A 19452-nucleotide genomic window follows, 5' to 3' on the forward strand; every position below is an offset into this window, starting at 1 on the left:
TTCAGGATGTATCGTTGTTCAAAAGGTTTGAGAAGCACCAAATGACAATAATAACTACACTTCTAGCTCTACTGAATGGCAATTTAGACTGACTGTATGAACCTCTTCTGGATAATCATTCTTTTTAATATTCACATATATTTTCTAGATCCTTTTTTAAATTTCCCACTATCCATGTGTGCATTGCCTAACAGTTTTTGTTCAATGCAATGGCTTGTTTTGAAATTCAAGTGGAGGGAAGATGAGAGTTGAAAGATTTTGTTTGCACATGTCACTCTGTATACAGATGACAAAAGATCATTAAATTCACTAATTTACAAGCATCCTTAGAAAGAATATTTTTACATAAAAGCATGTTGTAAAACTTTTTAATTAAAGCACAGTTGTGCCATGTACTCTCTTTCCCCCAGGGCCCTTTTGACCTCTCACCTCCTATTTTGTCTTGCAGGCACTCCACTGCTGGTGAGGAGAAGCAGTGACCCAGCTCCAGGGCCACCTGCTGATGCCCAGCCAAGCTCTTCACACCCCAGTGGCCAGAGTCTGAAACCTGTTGTTTCAGTAGGTATCCTGCTCTTTGCATTTCTACCAAGAGATCAAAGTCCTTACCCATAGACTAACTGGGGCTTTGCAGTCTGGAAAGGAAATTAATAATTAGAAATCTTTTGCAAAGATATGCAGTGGTAGTTATAATAGTACAATCTATTAATAGTACATAGGTGTGGTGAGGGCCATTATATATAGTATCAACTATGTGCCAAACTCTGTTTTCAGTGTTGTTCAGTTGTCATCTAAACTTTTGCTTCAAGGTTAAGTTTTTATCTTCATTTTACTGATAAAGAAATTGAAACCGAAGGAGGTTTAGAAATTTGTTGAAGGCCACATAGGAGGTGGCAGAGCCAGGAAATTAACCCAAGTGATCTGGCTGAAAAGATCATGCTTTGTAGCCAGATGTGGTAGCACACACCTGTAATCTCAATGGCTTAGGAGTCTGAGGCAGGAGGATTTGAGGTCATCCTGGGAAATTTACTGAGACCCTGTCTCAAAATAACATCAAAAAAAGGCTGGGGTTATAGCTCATATACAGAATGTTCCAGAGTCAATTCCGGCATCCCCATCCCCGGCCATTGTCACCCCCCATTCACAGGCTTTGAATTTGCATGCTGTACTACTGCATGTCCTTCATCCTGTGGCTTAAAAATACCCAAAGATGAAGTCTACATGTTTTTTCTCTAATAACACAATGCTTTGCAAAGCCATATCAGGATAATTAGTAATACAGTTTCACATTTTCAATATCATGAATATGTGCTGTGACTATTAGATTTCTAGAATCCATCATAAAACTAAAATCCAGATAAAAATAAAATTATATACCCAAACTCCTTATAGCCAGATATACTTATAACTGCTATACTTACGATCCATAGGTTAAATGGAGAATAATTTCCTGAAGAGATTACATCTTCCTTCCATATAGAACTGTGGGATCTTTATGCTAATTCCTACTTGCTTTGAAAAGTTGTAATTGAACTTCATTCATCCAAATAGCCTTAGAGTTAGATTTCAATTAATGTCTACATATCATTGCAATAGGGCATCCTTAACAATATAACCATATTAAAAAGTTAGCTCCTAAAAGCAAGTCTTCTATTTTGAGTGTATCTATAGCACCGTTAGGGGAAAAAAAAAAGCAACATATTATAGGTTTATCAGAATGCCAAATAGATTAAACAAATTCTCCCAGTTTGGTCCATGGCTTTCTTATCAAGAGCCAGTGCTAATGTTATGAGGTAAGAGTTGCTATACCAAACCACTGGGCATGTATTAAGACATTCGTGGTAATATTTTGCCATATTTCTTCCCTTAAATAAGCAAGCAAATGTCTTGAAAGTATTTTAGATGTAATGTTCTCTCACTATTCTACTTAAAACTCTATCCTTTTAAGGAATTATATTTAATGGAACTTTAATAAAAATCAGGTGTGTGTGGTCTACTTTAATGATGAATACAAACAAGACCAGTATGTGGTAAGTGGTAAGCTCTGCTAGCTTTTTTTTTTTTTTTTTGGTAACCCTCTGATTGAGACCATGTTAAGCCTAAATATATTAGTTTGGGGGAAGAGGACTATATAAATGAGAGAATAATTGCATAAAAGAGAATAACTACAATTTAGTGTTGATTTTTAGGGTATCTGCATAATCTAAAATGAGAGTGTATTTGATCGTTGTTTGCATATACAAAATCCAGCAAAATTTATCTTTTCATTACATAAATGCAGCACTTACATCAATTAAAATGTTACTGTTATTGCTTTCCCTAAAAGGAAATTATAGGGCTATTATCTTTCTGATAGATTCCGTAGTCTCACCAAAATATCACATTGTGAGTGCCACAAGTTAGGGTACGAGGCAGGACGACAAACTATTACTAGAGATATGCATATCCTTTTTCACAAGGAAATATTGGGACTTAAATCCTTATACTTCATTTTTTTTTTCCACAGAGTAAAAAGGAAAACAGTTTTATCCAGAGTAAAAAGGAAAAAGGGTATTTCCTCCTTTTCTCTCAGTGTCTCTGGGCATGACAGCCTGGGACGCTAAAAGTAGAGTCTGGTTCTTGACTTGCCATGGGATAGAAACACATCTTATACTTCTCTTGCTTTAGTGTAAAATAATCTCCATGACACTCAGAAGCCTTAACATCTCCAGGTACAAGCACGGGGCCTGACTTATCATTATATATCTATTACCCAAATGTGGAAGGTGCTCAGTATATTTGTTTTGGACTTAGGAAAGCAAGGCACATATAAAATTCTACAAAAAAAAAAGCCCTACAAAATTCTCAGCAATTAGCCTGCTTGATAATTAATAATTAATCTCAGTCATTTTTCTATTCCCCCAAAAGAAGCTGACTGGAAAATGTTTATAAGTTCAAAAATTTGGTTCACCCCAGGCAAGAGACAGATGTTTTAACTGCCCTATTGTGCAAGACTTGGTGAAGTTAATAAATAGATCGAATCTATTTTTACCTAGAAAAAAGATACAATTTGTGTGTGTGTGTTATTACTTTATTCATATATTTCTGTATATCTGAATCTGTGGACTATTTAGATCTACACTGCCTCGCATGATAGCCACTAGCTTATATGGCTGTGAAACTCTTGAAATAGAGTTGATCTGATTTGAAATGTATTGAAGTTTTGAATGTGCACACTCTCTTTCAAAAACTGAAGTGTGAAAAAAAATAACATCTCATTAATCATTTTTATATTGACTGTTGAAATGATAATATATTTGATATTTTGGGTTAAGCACAATATATTGTTAGAACTATTTTCACCTGCTTCATTTTACTTTTTCATAACATGGCTACTAGAAAATTTAAAATTGCAGCTGTTTTTGTTATTCCATTTATATTGCATAGTGCATCTGTGGGACAAAAGTAAAATTGAATTTAGCATTAATGAAATGGTTGGAGATATTTATGGGAAGATCTTTGAGGACCATCTCATCTCCCTGGTGAAAGTATGGTTGAACTTGTGTACAGCAAGTCCTGATTCAAGCCTTTTGTCTGGCGTAATTATTAACAGTGACCCCAGTGACTCTCAAAGGAGTCCATTTTGTGGCACCCTGCATATAGCCCTATAGTTACTTTCATTGTTTGCTCAGTGGTAAAAGAACCATGGGAACACAATAGGCTCCATTCTTAGCTGCGGACACATTGCAGAGCAGCTTCTGTGTGGCAAGCTCCTGAGCTCAGGAAGGTGAGACTTCAGGTTCTATTCCATGTCTCAGATTCCAGAATTTACTGGATGCTTCCTCGATAACTTCAGCTATCCTGTACTTAATTCCCATTATTTGATAAGTGATGATGAATATGGGGAATGTGTGATAATGTAGCCATGTAACACCCATTACAAAAAATAATTGCTTAAAAAAAATCTATGTTCAATTGCATTTCAGTCCAATATCCAAGGCAGGGGGAACAATCAAAATTTCCATCTCTTAAATAGTGTTCATATGTAAGCAATTCACAGATGGCAGGACCCCAAGTGGGTTATGTTCAATCATTCCCAAGAAATGAAACATATAACCCACAGCATAAGAATCTGAAGAATGAATATTTGACACATTTGATTATGTTGAAATATTGCCTTGAAGAACACAGTTGATGACTGTTATTTTTAGTTGCAATTCATTAGGCCTACCATAGAGGGTAAACTTTTCATTGATGCCCAGGGATGTGTGGTTTTTAAAAGTTAGAAAAGTTGCACTTATTTTTGGCTAAGTTATTACAAATTGGTTATTTAAGATGTGCACTCTGGAACATGCTGTAGTTTTAAAATGGGCCTAAATAAGAAATATCAAATTTTCTGCAGACTTCATGTTCTGTTTATATTGATAAGTAACCAAATCTCAATATTTGTTACTTAAGGTACCACCAGATAAACAGCACAGAAATTTGTTTCCTCTATTCCTCTTTCATACCAGAATAGTACAATTATTAATGTGCAGATAGCAATGGCTATTTATCTTCCAAGACAATAGCAAATCCAGTTCTACTGACTGCTTTTGAATTAAAGAAAGAGAATCCTGGGCACAGGATATTTCTTAGGCAAAGTCTGCTTATGAGAAGTCTTACCTCCCTTCCCTTGATTGCAACCTGGTGTTCTTGGCTTGAGGGCATGCCATAAAACCAGGTCCTTGAAATTGATGTTCCTGAATTTGCGGATGGAACAGAACTCTAAAACAGATGTGAGTTTTTTCTTAATATCCGGTTAACTACTATAGTTGTTTTGTGTTTTAATGACTGTTTATAGTTTTGAATTTAACCCTTAAGGCAAATTGATCCTGCAAGGCGAGTAAATTAAAAAGTGGATTCTTGAAAATTATAATACTGTGGTGGTTCTCAGATAGTAAAGGACATTGTTCTAAAACCGTTATTTATTTTGTATTTCCAAAATTAAGAAACTACTGGTCTGTTTTTGAAAACAAATGTGTCATATATAAGTAAAAATAAGCTGGCAATTTTGGGGGTTGTTAAATTGGAAGTCCATGGATGGGTTGCAGGGAGTCTGGTAACTCTGCAGTTGTATGCCATGGCATGCCAGTGTGTGTATGTGTGTTTATTTCTCTAAAGATTCTATCACTCTTTAAATTTTAAAACAAAAGAACAATATTAAGAACTATCAGTTTTGGGTTGGATAAAATAGTACATGGAAGCCACCAATTCTCAAAGTAGGAATGATGATAGATATTAAACAGAGAATGATCTCTCTTCCCTGCAAATACATATTAAATAATTAAGGTTATTTCATCACATTATCATCTTTTCTTACCAACACATAGCACAGAAATTCGGAATTTTAAGTTAAATAGAAGCTTTTGAATTTCTGCACTGAGAGATCAAACATATCTGTTTATTCAGTAGCAGCAATTCTAAGATTGGGGTGGAGGACACAGATTAGTTATAAAAAGACACCCTAAAGGGATGTGTTTCCATTTGTCCAGTGTGTTATAATATTCTTTGCATATTTGGGGATTTAATCTGCAAATATAATAACTGGTAGTTACTCGTGAGAGAAAGTATTTCCAATGACTAGCCACATTCTGTGTCTTGCTTATAATACAATGGAGAATTGGTTCCAAAAATTTCCCCTTGTATGACACATGCCTTCCCATGTGTATCATGTACATTGAGAGTATAGTTGATGTTTCCAAGATGCATGAGAGAAATTGCTGAGATATTACAGATAAAATTATATAGCTTAGTTATTAGGATTAAAACTCATTGAATTTTCACTGAGGTTAGAGGACTTTAGATTATGGGCTGGTGACTAACAAAATCCAACATAAAATTTATCTTGAACATTTTGCATGACCAAACCATATTTTCTATCTACTAGATATGCTCTTAAGTAGCCATAGAAACACCAGAATAGAATAATGGCTGTAGATGCCAGAATATTTTGGAAGGAAGTTTCTATCTGTTGCCTTCCAATGAAGAGAGATGGATGCTGAGAAGCAAAAGGAGGGAGAAATAACATGTAATATATAATTGCATTATTTAGAGATACTGAAGCCTACAAAAGGTTTTTCTTTTCTTCCCCTGACACAGTGATTTAATAATAGTCCTGGTGTTTGTAACTCCAGCTGTTCACGCTGTGTGCTGATAAGACCAGAGCTTGGAGACACATTGCAACGATGGTTTTCATATGGCTTTGTTTTTAGGAGATAAAGCTGCCATCCAATATTTCACAGAGCCAAATGTTTACTTATTTTGGCAAGTTTGGGCAGCTTCATTTCTGAAGCAGTTATGCTTATAAAACTAAAGCTCAGGTACGAAAAATTCAGAAGTTTGATTTACTCTGCAGCAGAGTTTTTTTGTTTTGTTTTTTAAACAATATCTTGCAGAAGATGGTAAAACAAATTTGGGTTATCTGAATATCTGAACCATGGCTAGTCACGAACCATGGACATGTGAATCCTGTTCAGGTGTGTACTTCCCCGTTATTCATCTTGGGTCTGATCCAAAACTGAAAATCTGAAGGAAAGATCATTATTCAGAGGTCACTTTCAGCAATTAAAAAGCTAACCCAGACAGGTCTTTGCTATTTATTCTTGAGCCGCACATAATGAAAACTGAATGAGTTTGTGTCAAAATAAATTGATCCATTCAGTTAGGTGCCATCTGGACAGGCTAAGATGTGATTCCTGTCCTCAGGAAACTTGCACTCTAGTTACAAAGACCAGAAACAGATCCTCTAAGAACCCTCTCAGACTGAAAGTCTGTACCAGGGTATCAAGCAGCACATTTAGAACCTTGAGTCTTAGTGTTCTTTGCCTTGGGTCTGCACTTCACTCTGGTCAGCCTCCCTAACCCCTGAAGGTAAGTGCTGTGTGCAGTATCTCTATTAACTCTTATCTCCCTTAAATATAACTGCTTGTTCAAATGTCTGCATTTTTTCAAAACCATGAGCTCCTCAGAGGTATGAGCCAGGTTTCTAAATTTTATACTTGAACCCTAGGCACAGAGTGTGGCTCATAATAGACTCTCTTAAACATATGACTACACGATTGAAACTTTCATTTCTGAGATAGACAAGATGAACTCAATTCAACAACTTTTAACCAATTTTAACTTCTATTGTACAGATGTGTATTTTATTTTGTGTGTGTATGTAGGAATGAAATTGGGAAATCCTCTGTTTAAAATACTATGTTGCTTCCCAGATAGTTTCAGTTTTGAATTTTCTGTTTTAGGACAATGTGTTACTTGTTTCTTCTTTGTGTTGCCAAGGAGAAAGAGATGTTTAAACATAACTTCTCTACTTTGAATAGCATGTGGGTTGGTGGCTGAGATCAGCAGTTTGAATTGTGAAATCTACTTCATCTTCTAAGAATTCTAGCAATGACTTCAGCATAGGAATTGATTCTGAGAAAGAGTACAAACTATAGGAAGAAAACAAGCCTTGGCAATTAAAGATCTGAACAATTAGGTTGAGGTTTTTGGGTTTTTTGTTGTTGTTGTTTGTTTTGATTTGTTTTGGTACTGGGGATTGAACTCAGGGGCATTTTACCACTGAGCTACATCCTCTGACCTTATTATTGTTATTTTTTTTTTATTTTGAGACATGGATTCATTAAGTTGCTAAGGGTCTTGCTAAGTTGCTAAGGCCAACCTTGAAGTTGAGATCCTCCTGCCTCAGCCTCTGTGGTCATTGAGATTATAGGCAGGTACCACTGTCTCCCACTATATATAAATCATCATTAAGGTTAATTTTGCAAGTGATGATGTAGGTGAACAGAGAATAGAAATTAACATGCATGTAGTTGTAGTCAGATACCTGAGTTCTGTCTCTTGTCAACAAAACTGAGTTCTAACAATTATGAAATTACCGATCCTGGTTGTTATATCTTTATAATTTTCTAGTAATTGTGTCAAAGAATTTAGAAAACTCTTTGTTAGAATAGACAACTTATTTTACCCATTTCATCTAAAGATTCCCCCCTTATAAATTATCTTTCTATTTCATCTTCTTTAAGAAGATGTTTTTTTCTGGATTGAACTGATACAGAAGAAATTAAAAATATCCCTGGTATGTGAATTAATTAAAGAGTGTGAGAACATTTACAAGGTGTTTCTTGGCAAAACACTAATAAACATATCAATCTCATTTTAGCAGTATGGGCGGGTCGAATTTAATAGTGTTGTTAGAAATTTGCTAAAGATGATGTTTCAAAATGACTTTAGTCTGAAGGAGAAGATCCTGTATCCTCATTGTTATTAGTAACTATGTGACCCTGAGAAAATTATTCAAATTGTGGATGATTTCCTCAGAAATCATTTTATGATTTTATGTAACAAAAAAAGGAAACAGAGAGAACCTGTGTGAACACCAGTTGTTAGTGACTTAAACATACAAACTAGTAGACTCAAGGTTCCAGATGTGAATTATTAACTTGGCATGAAGTCAGTTAAATTTTATTTTAATGTCTTAAAATTTATAAATATTCATGGAATTAGGATACATTTCCATCAAATCACAAGCAGTCTAATTTTATTTTCCAAGTGAATAACATGGAGAAATATTTTTAAAAGACACACACACACATAGAGGCAGCAGCCTGAAAACGTGCCTGGGTATACACACGTACATGTATGTCATCTTTGGTGGAAGGGCTGCTACCAAAATCTGCAGACAAGTGTGCAAATGTCATGGTACTTTCAGGGGAAAGTCCAGGGGAAGAACGGTGCATTCCCTATGCTCTCATCTTCTTTCTATTGGGGCTTTCTGTGATTTGACATTTAGGAAAGTCTCGATGGCACGGACAGAAAGGATTAGTGGGAGTTCACCTTGGAAAGAAGCATGTCGGGTATTGAAATGAAAACTATCTTTTTTTTTTTTTTTCTTCCTCAAGGATGGTGTAACCCAGATAACTCTTCTGATGGGGGATTTCCCCCCACCCCAACATAAACTCTTGTGAAATACAAGTTTCATTTTGGTTTCTGTTTTCAAACAGACATTTAAAAGACTTTCCTTCTCAGAAGGGTGGCCCCTTCCCTAATAGCCTTGTGCTATAAAATGGAGTTCTGATTTAGATGAATCACATTTTAAAAGTAGCTACTGTGTGTGTTTTATGCTTGTGGAAACAGAGAGCGTCCTCATAAGCAGCATGTGAGCTTGTCACTACATAGCTTTTGATGTCTGAGGAGATGATCACAGGGACATCTGGAGTGAGTTAGCGTTGAAGTAACTGGTGTGCGGCACTGGAGAATCCAGAGCCTTCTGACAGATTTAAACCAGTTTTTAAAGAATCACTACTTTTAGCAAATCTTTTTAACTTCCATCTGGCCTAAAATTTTCAAACCGACTTAGCCTTGGTGTTTTCCACCAGATTTTACAGTTTTCTTTCCAGGTAGAATTCCCTGTCTCTTAAGCAAGAATGGGTAAATGGCACCTTTTGCAAAAAATGATGAAGTGCTGTCCCTACTCTAAAAAGAAAAGGTGGAAAATTCATCAGAGGTCAGAATCAACGGACTTGCTTAAAGAGCTTCTTGCCTCTTTTTTTTTCTACCTTAAGTTTCAATCACCATCAATCACCCAGACCTTCTTAATTTTAACTTCTAAATAAAATACATTTGACATTCAGTTATATTCTTATGAAGATCCAAAGATAAACAAGTTGTCCTCAGAGCAGCTAATATTGTTAGAGTATGGTACCTCATGTTCAAAACACCTATCAAAAGCTCACACATTAATCAGAATTTTATTTGAATGGTCTGATAAAATACGAGCATTTGTTTAAAGGTTGTATAATTTGTTCAGTGAGGTCCCTTATCCAAAATTCTTGGGACCAGAAGTGTTTTGTATTTTGGATTTGGGCTGAGAAGAAGGGCAGGATTGGAATATTTCATATACATACTGAGATATCTTAGGGATGAGAACCATGTCTGAATATGAAATTCATTTATGTTTCACATATACCTTATACACACAGCAGCCTGGAGGCAATTTTATACAGTATTTTTTATTGTGTTTGCATTTTGACTGGAACCTATCACATGAGGTCAGTTGTGGAATTTTCCACATGTGACATCATGTTGGTACACAAAAATTTCAGAGTTTGGAGCTTTTCAGATTTCAGACTTTCAGATTAGAGATGCTTAGCTTATATGAGATAATTCATGTTTGTTTTAAGAATAAAATCATTACATGCTGCTCTAAGTGTGAATGTATTTATAACACTTGACCTCCTGTCTAGAAATCCCTGATACTCTCCATGTCTCCAGCTATATATTCAATTTCTTGAACTTGTCTCCCCCTCCTTTTAATGTGGTAAAATATACATAATAATTATCATTCTTTTTTGTGTGTGGAGATCCAAGGCAGGCCTCACACTTGGTAGGCAACTGCTCTATCACGGAACCCCTATCTTACCCGTTTTTCAGTGCACAGATCATTGGTACAGCTACATTCATGTCATTGTGCCTCTATCATCACTCTTTATCTCTGGAATGCTCTGTCTTACAAAACTGAAGCTCTATACCCATGAAACAATAACTGCCAATTCTCTCCTCCCTTCAGTCCCTGACAACTGCAATTCTGCTTGCCCTATGACTTTGACAATCCTTGATGCCCCATATAAATGGAACCCATACTGCATTTATCTTTTTGTGTCTGGCTTATTTCACTTAGCATGATGATCTCAAGCTTCATTTGTGTTATTCCATGTCAGAAATGCCTGCCTTTTTGAGGCTGAATGGTATTCCACTGTACATTTATACCACATTTTTACTGTTTATCATCGAGCACTTAGGTTGTGTCTACATTTCACCTACTGGGCACAATACTGTTATAAACATGAGTGTACAAATATCTCTTCACAATTCTATTTTCCATTCTTTTAGGTATAAACATAGAAGTTGAATTGCTAGATCATATGATTATTCTATTTTTCCTTTTGTGATGAACAACCAAATTCTCTTCCACAGGGATGTGCCATTTTACACTCCTACCAAGAGTGTAAAAGGGTTCCAGTTCCTCCATATTCCCACCCATACTTTTTTAAAAATATTTTTCTTTTAATATAGCCATCCTAATGAGTATGAGATATTTTGCTGTGGTTCAGGTTTACATTTCCCTAAATATTCATTAGTTGAACATCTTTTGAAGTGCTTAATAGCTTTTTCATTTCTATACGTCCTTTTGAGATGTGTCTGTTTGAATCCTTTGCCTATTTCTGGGGGTGTGATGGGAAGGTACCCAGGATTGAACTAAGGGGCACTTGACCACTGAGCCACATCCCCAGCCCTATTTTATATTTCATTTAGAGACAGGATCTCACTGAGTTGCTTAGCACCTCGCTGTTGCTGAGGCTGGCTTTGAACTCCCAATCCTCCTGCCACAGCCTCCCAAACCACTAGGATTACAGGCATGCCTTACCATGCCCAGCTATTTTTGAATTGTGGGTTTGTTTTTTTTTTTTTTTGGTTTTGTTTTGGTTATTGTTGTTGATTTGTTTTTTATTGTTGAGTTTTAGGAGTTCTCTATATATTCTGGATATTAATCCATTAGAAGGTAAATGATTTGCAGGTGGTTTCTTCCCTTCTGTAGGTTGTCTTTTTCATGCTGTTTTATTGTGTCCTTTGATGGTCTTGAAGTCTAACCAGTCTATTTGTTTTGTTGTCTGTGACTTTTGTGTCATATATAAGAAATCTTTGCCAAATCCAACATTATAAAGATTTTCCCCTATGTTTTAGTCTAAGAGTTGTATAGTTAGTTAGCTCTTACATTTAGATCTTTGAACTGTTGTTAGTTAACTTTTGTGAATGATTTTATGTAAGGGTCCAACTTCATATTTTCTTTTTTGGGAGGGTTTCAATATACACTTTTTACAGTACCACTTGTTAAAACTATCCTTTCCCACTAAAACATTGCTAAAATTCTTCACAGAACTAGGAAAACAATCCTAAAATTTATATAAAGCCACAAAAAGACTTTAATAGCCAAAGTAATCCTGAGCAAAAAGAACAAAATAGAAACCATATCTAATTTCAAAATATACTACAAAGCTATAGTAACAAAAAACAGCATTGCTAGAAGAACAAACACAATAGGCCAGTGGAATAGAATCAAGAGCCTAGAAGTAAATCCATATACCATAACCTGTTGACCTTCAGCCAAGGTAGTAGGAATGTGCATTGACGAAGGATAGTCTTTTCAAGAAATGGTTCTGGGAGCATTGGATACCTACATGCAAAAGAAGAAACCTAGACTCCAATCTCTCACCATATGCGAAAATCAATTCAAAATGAATTTGTTTCAGAAGAAACCAGTCCCAGTCTATGAGAATTGACTAGGAAATGGAAAGAAGAGACAGAAAGACCCAGGATTACAGACAGTCCAATTTACTGGGGACTTAGAGACAGGAACATGTCTTGGAAGCCAGCATCACAGGAGATCCTCTCACTCCAAAGCTGAAAGAAGAAGTTTCTATGCTTGGCTAGACAAAGGTGGGCTCTTGCTGGCTACCTGGGATGAACCTGGTCTTTCTCCAAAACCAGTAATATGTTTAGACTTCAGATGAGAAATTTTCTGGGTTTCATTAATTTATATAACACAATTTGCTGACTATCTTAACAACTTTGTCCTATAAGTTTGAGATGGGTGCCAGGGTCAGCATAGAAATTCTGTCCTGTAGTCCTATCAAACTGGACCCCTACTGGATTAAAGATTTAAATATAAGAACTGAAACTATGAAATTATAGACAAGGATATTTTAGATAAGACTTTGAAACCATAGGTAACAAAACCAAAATAGATGAAGAGAATTAAATCAGACAAAAATCTTCTGTACAACAAAGAAAGCAATCAATAGATTGAAGAGAGACTTGTTAATAGAAGGGGAAAAATCTGTAAAATATGCATTTAATAAGGGGTTTCCCCTGGTGATCTCCAGGCTGATTGACCTGCAGCTCACTGCCCCCTGCCCAGCATTACAAGAGCCTATCATACCACAGCCCAGGAAAAGATCAGAATCCAAAGGTTTCTACTGAATGCCTCTTTCATGCCATCATAATTGAAAAACCCCAAATTGAAATCATAAATTATGGGACTGGGGTTGTGGTTCAGTGATAGAGCATTTGCCTGCCATGTATAAGGCACTGGGTTCAATTCTCAGCACCATATAAAAATAAATTAAAAAATAAAGGTGTGCATCCATCTACACTAAAAAAAAAAAAAAAAAAGAAATCCTAAATTATAAGTCAAGGACCATCTGTATCTTCAACTATTTTACTTCTTTCCATAAGAATTTGCAAGTTTATCTTTATTGCCTTGGTTTATAGATAAAAAATATCTGTCTCAGACAAGTTAACTCCTTTGCTTCAGATCACACAGCTAATGAGTTGTGGCTATAGGATTTGACTTCAAATATGTCTTAATCCAAATGCACTGTTACAATTCAGATCCAGTGTTGGCCTTAGAATCAGCTTTTTTCCCCACAATGCCCACATTGTTAAAATGGATTAGGCAGTCTATAAACTGATTTCTAAGGTAATTTTGAACCTTTCTTCCTAGACAAAAAAAAAATGAATTTTATCATTTTATAGTTACATTTTATTTTTCCACCAAAAAGGCCAGAACTTACATTGTAGAGTTGATCTCAAATGACTTAACTATTTACACAATTCAGATATCCCTCTGAAGGAGAATGCCTTGCCACCACAAAAGAATTTAATTCAGACATTAAAAACATTTATGGAAAAAGAGACTCAGAAATGCTTAAAACAGCAGGGTTTTATAGCCATTCTTTGTTTATCCAATTGTCTAGTGGTTAAGACAACTAGGATTTATCCCTGACTCATCCACTGGCTCTTTGTCAGGTTAAGCAAGTATAATTTTGCTTTCTGTCTGGAAGAAGAAGATTGGCTTCTATCTTGGTCACAGTGGAATTGCAAGGTTAATGCCTTTTATCTTGAGTACAGCATTTAGCAGACTGTGGGTGTTTAATATATGTTAATAATAGTGATAATAATGAATGTTGATAATTAAAGGTCTTTTATAATTACTAAATTTCTAATGTGTGTTAAATATAATTAAAGGGAAATGATTTAAATTAATATGCAGGCATACAAAAACTAGAGCTAGCCACAGCTTTTATTTTTAGCTTCCTACATAGCATCATGAATGTGAATCCAGTTTTAAGAAATCTGGTTACAAAGGCAGTTTCACAAGGGCATGTGTAGAGAATGCGTGCTTCCTTCTAGTCTGGAAGCCGGAAAAGCTTCTGTTTGTATTGAAACACGTGATTATGAAAGGAAGTCCTACTTGGAACATTTGCTATTAGAGCTGACCACCTGAACTTGTGTATGGGACATCATTATTGTGATTTACCTCCCTAGTCCTCCCCATGGTTTCTACCAGGAAGAAAGGTCCCTTGCTATAAACAGGACACCATCCCAGAGAAACAGGTCACAAGTGCACCTGGCTGGAAGATATAGGTAGAATAGAGGAAACAATGATAATTTTTTAAAAATCAGCTTAGAGATTCATTCTTTGAACCCAGATGCTCACAGTTACTTAAAGTTATTTCCTCATAAGAGTGATAATACCCTACTGTGAACCAGAATGGCAGTGGACTAGAGTGGCTAAGAACAGGGACTGGTTCAAATCTAGTTCTCATTGATCTTTTAAATCAATTAATTAATTAATTTTAATCAGGTATATATGACAGCAGGATGCATTTTGATTTTTTTGTACACAATTGCATTTTCAATTTTCATTTCTCTGTTTGTACATGATACAGTGTCACACCATATGTGCAGTCATACATGTACCTAGGGGTAATGATGTCTGTCTCATTCTACCATCTTCCCTGCTCCCATTCCCGCTCACCACCTCTCCCTCCCCCTTTGCCCAATCAAAGTTCCTCCATTTTTCCCATGCCTCCCCCCTGCCCTTTATGGATCAGCATTCACTTATCAGAGAGACCTTTGTTTTTTTGGGGGGATTGGCTTTACTTCACTTGGCATGATATTCTCCATCCATTTACCTATGAATGCCATAATTTAATTTTCTTAATGCTGAGTAATATTCCACTGTGTATATATATCTCAGTTTCTTTATCCGCTCATCTATTAAATGGCATCTAGGTTGGTTCCACCATTTAGCTATTGTGAATTGAGCTGCTGTAAACATTCATGTGGCTGCATTACTATAGTATGCTCATTTTAAGTCCTTTGGGGATAGATGAAGAGTGGGATAGCTATGTCAATTGGTGGTTCCAGTCCAAGCTTTCTAAGGAATCTCCATACTGGTTTCCAGATTGGTTGCACCAATTTGCTATCCCACCAGCAATGTATAAGTGTGCCTTTTCCCCTACATCCTCGCCAACACTTATTGTTATTTGTATTCTTATAACTGCCATTCTGACTGGCATGAGAGGAAATCTGAAGATTAGTTTTGATTTGCATTTCTCTAATTACTAGAGATGTTGAATATTTTTCTCATTGATTTTTGTCAGGTATTTGCCTTCTTTTAATATTCCTCATCTATAAAGTAATAATAATAATAGTTCTTACCTCATAAGATTGTTTTGAGAAATAAATGACTAATTATTTGTGAAAATTCTTAGAATACATGGTAAGCTGTGTATGTGCATGTTTTAAATAAATATGTGTTAGATTTTTGCCTTAACAAAGGAGTAGAGGGTGGCAGGATAACATAGCAATGGCAGTAACTCTGAGAGTAATCCCCTTTAAAAGCTGAATTTTATCAGGTTTAGCTTTAATTTAAGGAAAGCACTTAGCACACAGCTAGAAAAAAAAAATATCGATTCCAAGTCAAGCATTAAATGCATGTTGAGTGTCTTTTGCTTATAGAAACCTTCGCAAGTTCTATTCATTTGAAAAAAACAAAAACAAAAAAAACCAATCCTCTAAAGACCAATTCTTAAAGCAATGTTGGAACTGCTTCAGTGAATACAGCCCAGCTTTTCTTTCTTAATATGAAATGGTTCTCTTGTAAACATTTTGTTTAAGTTGAAAACCTAGAAAGAAACAGAAAAAGAGGGTTATTAAGCAACAGGGTGGTTTCAAAAGCTTCAAAATACCACCCATCATCTGTTGAAGCTTTCTGGAAACCCCCTGCCCTTATTTGCAGCCCGATCATCCTGTGGCCTCTGTGGGACAGACACCTTCTCACTTAAGACAAGGCTGAGACACCGCCTCCTTTCCAAATTATTTTCTGATATCCTGTTCCCAGACATGTGATACCCTTTCAGTAATACTTTTTGAAGTAATGTAGATATGACATTTGTTGACGTCATGGTGAACATATGCTGTTGGGGAAAGCAGTGCTTAACACAAGACTAAAAGATCAGAGATCAGATGTGAATCATACAGAGATCCCAGTGTTGGAGCCCCCATACCCCATTCTGGTTCCTGACTCAGACATGCTCTGCTCTGCTCAAAGTGCAGCCAACTATTCCCTCCTTGCTTTTTGTGGTATTCCCTCCATCCCCTACCTCAGGAAGAATGGCTTACACTTCTGACCTCAAAGGAAGGAGCACTCTTCATTTAGATTTGAGTGGGTCTCATTCCATCCCCCAGAGTGGAAGTGTGTTGAGGGCAGAGAGTGTGTTTTTTCTCTCTGAAGCTCACCGATTGGCATGTGGCAGATATTTATAATTGCTTGATTGATTAAATAGGTGAATGTATGAACAAAAGAAGCAATGGGTAAGACAATGGAAAGAAAGAAAAACTGAACAAATTGTCAGATTATAACTAGTGGGAATTTTTGGAGAAAATATTTTTTTTGTTGTTTTTTGTTTTTTAATTTTTATTGTTGGTTGTTCAAAACATTACATAGTTCTTGACATATCATATTTCACACTTTGATTCAAGTGGGTTATGAACTCCCATTTTTTACCCTGTATACAGATTGCAGAATCACTTCGGTTACACATCCACTGATTTACATATTGCCATACTAGTGTCTGTTGTATTCTGCTGCCTTTCCTATCCTCTACTATCCCCCCTCCCCTCCCGTCCCCTCCCTTCTTCTCTCTCTACCCCATCTACTGTAATTCATTTCTCCCCCTTGTTTTTTTTTCCCTTTCCCCTCACTTCCTCTTGAATGTAAGTTTGTATAACCATGAGGGTCTCCTTCCATTTCCATGCAATTTCCCTTCTCTCTCCCTTTCCCTCCCACCTCTTGTCCCTGTTTAATGTTAATCTTCTTCTCATGCTCTTCCTCCCTATTCTGTTCTTAGTTACTCTCCTTATATCAAAGAAGACATTTGGCCTTTGTTTTTTAGGGATTGGCTAGCCTCACTTAGCATAATCTGCTCTAATGCCATCCATTTCCCTGCAAATTCCATGATTTTGTCATTTTTTAATGCAGAGTAATACTCCATTGTGTATAAATGCCATATACTTTTTATCCATTCATCTATTGAAGGGCATCTAGGTTGGTTCCACAGTCTTGCTACTGTGAATTGTGCTGCTATGAACATCGATGTAGCAGTGTCCCTGTAGTATGCTCTTTTTAGGTCTTTAGGGAATAGACCGAGAAGGGGAATAGCTGGGTCAAATGGTGGTTCCATTCCCAGCTTTCCCAGGAATCTCCATACTGCTTTCCAAATTTGCACCAATTTGCAGTCCCACCAGCAATGTACAAGTGTAACCATTTCCCCACATCCTCCCCAGCACTTGTTGTTGTTTGACTTCATAATGGCTGCCAATCTTACTGGAATGAGATGGTATCTTAGGGTGGTTTTGATTTGCATTTCTCTGACTGCTAGAGATGGTGAGCATTTTTTCATGTACTTGTTGATTGATTGTATGTCCTCCTCTGAGAAGTGTCTGTTCAGGTCCTTGGCTCATTTGTTGATTGGGTTATTTGTTTTCTTATTGTCTGATTTTTTGAGTTCTTTGTATACTCTGGATATTAGGGCTCTATCTGAAGGATTTAAAGTTCAATTTATATTTCAGGAACAAGTTACTTTTGTTTCCTTTTAAATGTTTTTATTAGTGTGTTATACTTAATAGTGGGGTTCATTTTCACATATTAATAAATGCATATAACAATTTGCTCCATTTCAATCCCCAGTATTTCCCTTTTCCCTGTCCACCCTCCTCCTGGTCCCCTTCTTCTACTCTACTAGTCCTGCTTTTAAAGGTAACGTATATTCATATATATCTAGTCTATTGAACTTTTATTCCCTCCATTGTGAATCAGCTTCTACATAACAGTGAAAACATTCAACCTTTGGTTTTGGGGGGATTGACTTATTTATATTCCTTAGCATGATAGTCTCCAGATCCACAGTGAATCCCACCATCATGTACATCCACAAGAACGGGGTCCTAATTAGAATAAGATATATTCCATGCTTGTATAATTATATCAAAATCGATTCTACTGTCATGTATAACTAAAAAGAACCAATAAAATTTTTAAAAAATTTAAAAAGGTAATGTATAATTCATTTTTAAATAATTAAAAATGGACTTTAAATTCATTTATCATCAAATTTATTTATATTTTATGTCTATATCACAAAATAAAACAGAGCACACAGAGACCTCTGAGAATTTTAGACCATTTCTGCATTTTTAATGTAATCTAAAATGTGTCCCTCCAAGTCACTTTGCAACTTCTTTCATTGTAAACATGGTGGCATCAGATTAGGGTTTGAGGTTTGTCTGGAAATTATTATAGCATTTCACTGATCAGTGTCTTCTTAATGGTTTGTCAATATGTAATTTGATTTAATTTTCTGTGTATATTTGGGATAACAATAAAAGAAACCATTTAAATGAAAGTTTAATTCAAAACTTGAATTTTCCTAAATTTCTGTTTTGATGAATAGATATATTCAAATTAGAGTCTTTTTGCAAGCATATTCTATTCAACATATGACTATGAGGAAAAATTTGATCTGGCACCAGAAGCATTTGTTGACTATCCGTAAACTATTTTCTATAAAATAACAAGTAAAATAATTTTTCCAGTGTTCCTGATTCCATTTTTTTCCTTAGTCACCTTTAATACTTACACAGATAAATTGTCCAACTATACCATGTCAGTTTTTTGTGTGACTAAATACCATATGTTAGAAAAAGCATGGGTGGACTTTTTGTCCTACCCGGCATGCCTTAATTGATTTATTGTATTATGTAACCTGAAATAATTTACCTTAGGAATTGCCAAACTGATCTATGGCTTTAAAGCTCATGATAATTTTCAAACTGATTGGTCAAGGATAACATGTAAAAATAAATATACTGAACCTATCAATCCAAGTATCAATTTCAGGAAAACATTCTTCTGTTCTAGTTTGGAGAAATATTTTGTATAGTTTTAGTTATTGTATGATCCTCAAGAAATATTAGACTGGAAGACCACTGTGGAAAATTACATGTTTGTCAAAAGTTCTCATAATA

At 35.7% G+C, this 19452-nt stretch overlaps 1 protein-coding gene across 2 annotated transcripts in view; it reads left to right on the plus strand.

Moving 5' to 3' along the window:
• Pard3b (par-3 family cell polarity regulator beta) overlaps positions 1–19452 on the plus strand; it is a 978588-nt gene that overhangs the window by 438696 nt on the left and 520440 nt on the right. For both annotated transcript variants that reach the window (XM_040294778.2, XM_005335090.5), the window contains exon 4: positions 449–558. In XM_040294778.2, the coding sequence (XP_040150712.2) occupies positions 449–558 (110 nt within the window). The remainder of the gene's footprint in view (positions 1–448; positions 559–19452) is intronic.

Source organism: Ictidomys tridecemlineatus, chromosome 7, assembly GCF_052094955.1.
Source record: "Ictidomys tridecemlineatus isolate mIctTri1 chromosome 7, mIctTri1.hap1, whole genome shotgun sequence".
Lineage (NCBI taxonomy): Eukaryota > Metazoa > Chordata > Mammalia > Rodentia > Sciuridae > Ictidomys > Ictidomys tridecemlineatus.